The following is an 8,131-nucleotide window of genomic DNA, read 5'->3' on the forward strand; positions in this document are numbered from 1 at the left end:
AGAACGTGTAATAATCGAGTATCAATTTAGTGTGTTCTTTTCTTGCGTTGTGTTCGTTCGGGCGCAACTCCTTCGAGTAATAATTGAGTTTTACTGTGGTCTTGTGTTGTTTCCGTTATTAGGGGTTGTGTTTTGTGGGACGCAAACCGTGACAATCGTATAATCGGAAGAATGAAAATAGGCGGTCAGTATAAAGTAAGGACCGCGGACTGCGGACTGCGGACTGCGGACTGTGGACCGGGTATAAAATGAGGACCAGGTATAAAACTCGGACTGCGGGCCGGCTACAAAACACGGACTGGCCGCGGACTAGATATGAAACAAGTTTTAAAAAACGGAGCATAGAACAAAACTAGGTTTGTTCTGGCCCAGATCCAGATTTTAAAGAAAGGCCTGGAGTACTCTTGTGTGAAAATGGCAGATCGGTTCCCCGATCAGTCAGAGAATGCTTTGACACCTTTAGTTGATCAAAAAAACGGCGAGAATACTAAGAAAGGAACAAAAGTTGCACTCAACGTTTTTCGAGAGTATCTCAAGGAAAAAAAGGTAGACGACGCAAAGGACAAGTTGGCGAATGCATATGTACTGAGGATATTTTATGCTGAAGCTAGATTAAAATAATGGGGAGCTTTACACCAAAGCTTCACTTGCCGGGATATGCTTTGAAAACTGTGCAATTCTTCAGCTTTGGGTTTAACAAATGCTGAGAAGGAAACCAATTGTTTTCTGCCATTACTCAACTGCTGTCCCATATAAAAAGGGAGGGATGCTCGTCGGAAATTTTAAATTAAATCTTAAAGCAGACCAATCTGGTCGTGGCCCAGGCTTTCTTTGACCCCTAAAAGAGACCATATTAAAACACAGATATATATAAAATACTGTGATTTTTAATGATGGCAATGACATTATTATCTATTACTTTCACCGTCGTGAAGAAATATAAAAATGTACACATACCCTTTTATATTTCTTCGGAAGGAGACCATCACGGCTATAACCCTAAAGGAGACAATCACGGCTATATATGATTGCGTTTTGCCCAGAACACCCTAAGTGAGACCAAAATCCGAAATTTACGCCCCTAAGCGAGACGGCGAGCATCCCTCCCCTTTTTATATGGGAGAACGTAAAATGTTTTCTCCCTTAATGCTCTAGATACAGCTGGAAACGGGCATCACCAAACTGTCAATCGCCAATGTCAATAAGACGACTCATAAAAGCTCAGTTCGAGGAACCCATTGGATTTCCAATTCAATACGATTATCTGCGCAAAACTGAAATATCTATCAACAACCAACACCTCTCCTTAAATTCCCTTTCATGGGCAAATGAACGTTAAGCTCAGGCAATTCCTGGTACTCGCTTAGATCTAATGGAAGATTTGTTACCTGTACCATATATTAATTAGGAGAAACCATCTTGATTCCTGCTCCTGACCGAGCATTAAGGGTAGTAAAAGAGGCAGTTTTGTTCGATGGAAGGCCTTGGAACCAACCAATTTTACATGCTTCAGCCCCGTGACCAAACCAACCGCAGCGGAAGCACCTGTTGGCGGTATTTCCAGCAAGTTCTGAACGGACAAAGAAAAGGACAAATAAAAGAAAAAATCTGTACAATCAAGAGGGTGGGGTGGGGGAACTAGCTGAGAACGTCAGTGTTGAATTGCGAGAGTGAGAGAACAACCAAAACTTGCTAGCTGCTTAAATAGCCTGGTAACTCAATGGGAATATTCCGGAGGACTACTAAAACACCTAGAAAATACTTGATAACAAACCACAAAAACCCTTCAAATTAGAAGAATTCAAACGCAGACCAATAGAAAATACATTAATTTTACACTAGCTACGAGTTTCAGTTCAAAGGAAATTGGTGTTTTCAATCACCATGGTATTAAGGTTTCAGTTTTCATACTCGTCCCCAAGGAAACTTCCAAAGCAATTTCTCTCAAATCTTGTACTGTAAAAATCTCCATGCGTTAAGAGTATCCCGAGTAAACACTGACTTCAGCGTCTTGTTATAAATGTAAAGGGAGTAAATATTAAGCAAGTACACTGTTTATATTACTGGTTTTCTAAGATGACACCATGTTGTCGGCCAGGAGAACGTTTTAAAAGAGCTGGTTAAAATGTATGTTGCCGAATAAACTAATTAAGTATGACGGTCGTTTTGGACACGGGACATATACATCATTGTCGTGGCTAGTAATAAATTTTTGTGTCCATTGCGACAAATGGCTTCGCGCATTTTCAGGGAGGCATGTTGTAAATTTCAGCCACGTCGTGAAATCGATTATACAGCGATTGATTTTATTGAGATTAATAAGCACAGTTTTATTTTTCCTTTAGGTTTAGTGTTCACGCAAAACTGATATTTTCTATTTTGGAAATTAACCATTTTAAAAGGGCTATGTACACTTAACATAACAAGGTCGTTGTGATGAAATTTACACACAGTGCCAGCAATTGGAAAAAAGAAATTTGCTTACTACAACACTTTGAATTGCTGTTTGACATCGTTATCGGAAATATAGCACTTACATACACACATTTTGTATTTGGTATCTTGTTGCTTAAAGTTAATATCTTCTGTTAACTCTAATTATTTAAGACGTTTTATTTTCTTTTGCTAAATCTGATATCTTTAAAAAGTTTTCTTTTCTTCGCGTCACTAACTGCGTAATTTCTTAGAACACTTAACACAATAGACCATATTCGTATTCCCAGTACTGGACTGGAACTAGCTTGCAATGGAGGCTAATGCGGGGGAATATATTAAAAAGTATTTCCATTTTAAAAGATTTCCCCGCATTAGCCTCCATTCCAAGCTAGTTCCAGTCCAATACTGAGAATATGAATATGGTCTATTGTATGTACCGTGTTGATTGTCTTTTTATTAACTTCCAGTTAATGAATGCGATGATGACGATATGACTATGGTTGTGGGCCATCGCTGGGCAGCTACATATAATTTCCATTTGGGACAAATACATCTGCCTAGGGAGAAACGGACGGAAAGGTACAAATCAGCAACTGAGCGGGAAACTGAACGAAACGATAGCACGATGAATACCATATGACACGTGATCGCTGTGTACAATATATATAAAGTCGTTACCTTCTATTAACAAATGAATACAGTAAATCGTGTCTGTTGGACGTTGTTGATAGAAGTAACTTCTTTTTCTTTTGCATTTAGTCTTAAGTGAAATCAGAAGCTGTTAATGATGTCAAGATCAGTTGAGGCAAGAAACTGCCGTTGTGTCAACAAGGGTACTTGGTGTATACAGAAAAGAAGCTGTCCCAACGAGGAACAAAGTCTTTTGAGAGATGAACAAGTCCATACTGGAGAGAAGCATAACGAATGCAAAGAATGTGGCAAGTGTTTTACCGAAGCAGGGAATTTAAGGACACATGAAAGAGTAAATACTGGGGAGAAGCCTTATAAATGCAAACAATGTGATAACTGCTTTAGCAAAGCAGGAAATTTAAAGACACACGAGAGAGACCATACTGGAGAGAAACCTTATGAATGCAAACAATGTGGCAAGTGTTTTAGCCGAGCAGAACATCTAAAGACACATGAAAGAGTCCATACTGGAGAGAAACCTTATGAATGCAAACAATGTGGCAAGTGTTTTAGCCAAGCAGGAAGCTTAAAGATACACGAAAGAGTCCATACTGGAGAGATGCCTTATCAATGCAAACAATGTGGCAAATGTTTTAGCGACGCAGGAAATTTAAAGAAACATGAAAGAGTCCATACTGGAGAGAAACCTTATGAATGCAAACAATGTGGTAAGTGTTTTAGCGAAGCAGGAAGCTTAAAGAAACATAAAAGAGTCTATACTGGAGAGAAACCTTATGAATGCAAACAATGTGGCAAGTGTTTTAGCAAAGCAGGAAATTTAAGGACACATGAAAGAGTCCATACTGGAGAAAAGCCTTATAAATGCGAACAATGTGGCAAATGTTTTAGCGACGTAGGAAATTTAAAGAGACATGAAAAAGCCCATACTAGAGAGAAACCTTATGAATGCAAACAATGTGGTAAGTGTTTTAGCAAAGCAGGAAATTTAAGGACACATGAAAGAGTCCATATTGGAGAGAAGCCTTACAAATGCAAACAATGTGGCAAGTGTTTTAGCCAATCAGGACATTTAAAGATACATGAAAGAGTCCATACTGGAGAGAAACCTTATGAATGCAAACAATGTGGCAAGTGTTTTAGCCAAGCAGGAGATTTCAGGAGACACGAAAGAGTCCACACTGGAGAGAAGCCTTACAAATGCAGACAATGTGGCAAATGTTTTAGCGACGCAAGACATTTAAAGACACATGAAAGAGTCCATACTGGAGAGAAACCTTATGAATGCAAACAATGTGGTAAGTGTTTTAGCGAAGCAGGAAGCTTAAAGATACATGAAAGAGTCCATACTGGAGAGAAACCTTATAAATGCAAACAATGTGGCAAGTGTTTTAACCAATCAGGACATTTAAAGATACATGAAAGAGTCCATACTGGAGAGAAACCTTATAAATGCAAACAATGTGGCAAGTATTTTAGCCAATCAGGACATTTAAAGATACATGAAGGAGTCCATACTGGAGAGAAACCTTATAAATGCAAACAATGTGGCAAGTGCTTTAGCGTTGCAAGTAATTTAAGGAGACATGAAATAGTCCATACAGGAGAGAAGCCTTATGAATGCAAACAATGTGGCAAGTGTTTTAGCCATGCAGGAGATTTGAGGAAACACGAAAGAGTCCATACTGGAAAGAAACCTTATAAATGCAAACAGTGTGGCAAGTGCTTTAGCGTTGCAAGTAATTTAAGGGCACATGAAAGAGTGCATTCTGTAGAAACATCTTCTGAATGCAAACAATGTGGCAAGTGGTTTCGCCAAGCAGAACATTTAAGGACACATGAAAGAGTCCATACTGAAGAGAAGCCTTATGAATGCAAACAATGTGGCAAGTGTTTTAGCCATGCAGGAGATTTGAGGAAACACGAAAGAGTCCATGCTAGAGAGAGGCGTTACAAACGTAAGCCAAAATTAATAAAAGGAAACTTTTTTCGCAACAAAAAAAGTGTCAGGAAACATGAAAAAGCACTAGGACGTTCTGCAAGTGCAAGTGAACTCGAAGTACAGATCCATCGCCCCTGCACTCGACAGGAACATAGTTCAAACCAGGGTGAAAATTACAGCTGTTGGCTTTGCCAAGAGGAGTTGTGCAACGAGGAACTTCTTCTTGCACACTATCAAAATCATATGACGTTTGAGTAGCCATCAACTTAAAGTAGTTGGGTGGCTTTTTAATGAATTTTGTTTAAGAAAGTTTTAGTTCTTCGTTTGTAAATTTAAAAAGCGTTCCATTTCCTCGTTGTTAGGTTTCGTTGGACGTTACTTCGCCGCCATATGCGTTCAGCCTTTTCTAAGGTGCGTTGAAAGTTAGACCATTGTTTAAATATCTAAACACATTTTTTTTTTTTGGTGGGGGGGAGGGGGGGTTATACCAGTTCAAGCTATTCTAAATGCCCTTTTATGTGTTTTTAAAATAGTATTTTAAAGGTTCCCCTAGAAACAACGACTTTTTGTGAACAACAGGGCCTCTTTAACCCCAGGCAGCTTAAAATAACCGGCAGCATAATTTAAAGATTTTTATAAATATTATTCATGAATTATGTTTGCAAAATGCGGGTGGTTAACCCCAATTTTCCTTTTGGATTTCAATAACACTTGTTAAGATCTACATTTCCTGCATAATCACACACCGGGGCAAAAATATCTTTAATTAGTAGGCACCGTCCTTAAAATCCCCGGCAGCAATGCTCGGCTACATAGCAACGTAACGCACAATTTATATGGTTTATGGGAAAACAATTGGTAAGTCCTATCCTAAAGAGAAGATGAGAAATTATTTTCCAGAAAAGTGCCTATTCACAAACTACCCCCGATCTTTATCTTATAAGTCAAATCAATCCGAAGGAACCGTTATTTGCCAGTGAGCTATATGTTTTGTGATTGTGACACCTTCGATGGTTCCCGAGAGGAATCAACAGGAAATACTAACGACCTCGGGACCACTAAGCATATCACCTCTCTTAAGTCGTGCCAAACTTAAACCATTTTCCGCAAATGCATCTTAACCACCAAATTGTTGCATATCGAAGTGTTCCTGGAGGAAAAACTTGTTTCCTTACTTTGGCAAATTTCCAGGCAGTCACATTCTGTTTCTAAGGTCAAGTGTGCATTGCCACCATATGAACTTCACTTTACGAACCTTTCTTTAAGATTATGAAATCCAAAATAAGTCATAGAGACGTAAATGTTAGCATATAAATCTTGTTGTTGTTGTTCATTAAAAGAAAAGACAAGATTATAAAGAATTTCTAATTAAAGCAAAGATTCCTTAGGTACCAAAGGGAGTCTTAAACGGAAACGTCATTTGGCAACATCTCAAATTCATGTCCGTTAAGCTCACAGCCTTGTTCTACCAAGAGTACACTAGTTTGATTTTGGGTAAGTGAATAAAACTGTCCCGGTGGTAAAGTGAAATAAATATTTCAGTGGAGTTTCTTCAACAAGCGTGCAGAGTACTAGGCGAGAATGACTGCGGTCCTCACAAAAAATCCCGGCAGTTGCATATCGAAAAGACAAGTATCGCAAAGATTTTCTTGTCACAGTCAAAAAAGTCATTGAATTTGGGTACACGGGGAAGACGTAGGTCTTTTTTCTGCTCTTTCGGTATTTTTATGACGTAATCAAAGCCATAGTTGAAGTACCTGATCAGTTACCCAGGTTGACTACTTTCGAGTAGTTATGCACTTGTGAATGTCTTAAAATACCTTCACAAGTCGATGGTGATTGCACTTTAATTACTTCGATGCTCGGGGAATATCCGAGTGCTCCATTGCAAGAGTGAAACCTTCGAACTTCCAATTATTACGTGTAATTCGGATGCTTTACCACTGAGTTGTTGGAGGTTAGTAGGAGCTATGCCATTTATTGACCTTTTCAGCCCCCGTGGCGACCCCCACTGAGGAGTAAAATCGTCTGGGGTCAAACAGAGTTAAATCATCTACAAGTTTTACTCTGCGGTGCAGGGATGGCGCAGTGGTGAGAGCACTCGCCTCCCACTAATGTGGCCTGGGTTCGATTCCTTGACTGGGCGTCAAATGTGGGTGTCTATGAGAGAAAATTGCTTTAAATTGTCAAGATGAGAGTGAGGATCACTTCACTCCTTCGTCTATAACCCGCGCTTCAAATTCATTTTGTTTGTTTCATGCAATATCACCTTAATTTGCACATTGTGACTTGCAGACTCGTACCATTGACATGTTAGTCTCCCTTTGAACACAGAAGAGGCTGAGACTAGATAGAGTCACATGCCAGAGCCACCCACTAGTACTGATAGGAGTTGAAGTGTTGGCTATTTACAAACATTTCTTTAAGCGGATTGCATTACCTGTGTGCAACTGTTATCTTAAAAGGAAATGATGAACCTTTTAAAAATGAAATTACTACTTTCGTTATAAAGTAAGAAAATTTTAAAAGAATGAAACTTGAGTTAGACCAACATAGTTGAAGGTAGTTACCAGGTGGAATGCAAAACGTTCTGGCATCCAAGAAGTAAAGCTTCAAACGTTTCAGTACAAGATTTTACAGAACATATTACCCACTCAAGCGAGCTTATACCGAGATGGCATAAAAAACAGTGATCGCTCCACCCTTTGCAAAAGGGAGAGGCAAACATTAGACCACCTCTTAGTTTCTCATATCCTTAGTCTTGATGGTATGAGTCTTGTTAAATCAAGTAAACTCTTATACGGTTGCCACGTTAGGTCGACTGATGGGCAGACACTAAATCACTGTATTCTTGCTTCAATATGCTATATTTTTTGTGCTGGTGCATGGGCGGGAGGATGAGCTTTGTTTCCGGAGTTTCCTTTTGCGTCTGCATGAAAGACTCATCATTCTAAAAGAGATCGCTACTGCTAAAAAATTCCCTAAGAATGTTTTTTCGAGAGTGGGCTTTCTAAGGACCTTCTTTCCCTTTTCTCTTTCTCTTTCTCCTTCTCTTCCGGTAGCATTGTAACACGCAATAACACTCAGAGAAGAGATGTAATCTGC

The 8,131-nt window shown here is 39.2% G+C and overlaps 1 protein-coding gene across 1 annotated transcript in view; it reads left to right on the forward strand.

The window, feature by feature from the left end:
* Positions 1 to 5,284, forward strand: part of LOC138040717 (uncharacterized) — a 72,597-nt gene extending 67,313 nt beyond the window's left edge. Inside the window, exon 11 of the mRNA XM_068886393.1 lies at positions 3,396 to 5,284. Coding sequence (XP_068742494.1) covers positions 3,396 to 5,284 — 1,889 coding nt within the window. The remainder of the gene's footprint in view (positions 1 to 3,395) is intronic.
* The last annotated feature ends 2,847 nt before the right edge of the window (positions 5,285 to 8,131 follow it).

Source organism: Montipora capricornis, chromosome 3, assembly GCF_036669925.1.
Source record: "Montipora capricornis isolate CH-2021 chromosome 3, ASM3666992v2, whole genome shotgun sequence".
Classification (NCBI taxonomy): domain Eukaryota; kingdom Metazoa; phylum Cnidaria; class Anthozoa; order Scleractinia; family Acroporidae; genus Montipora; species Montipora capricornis.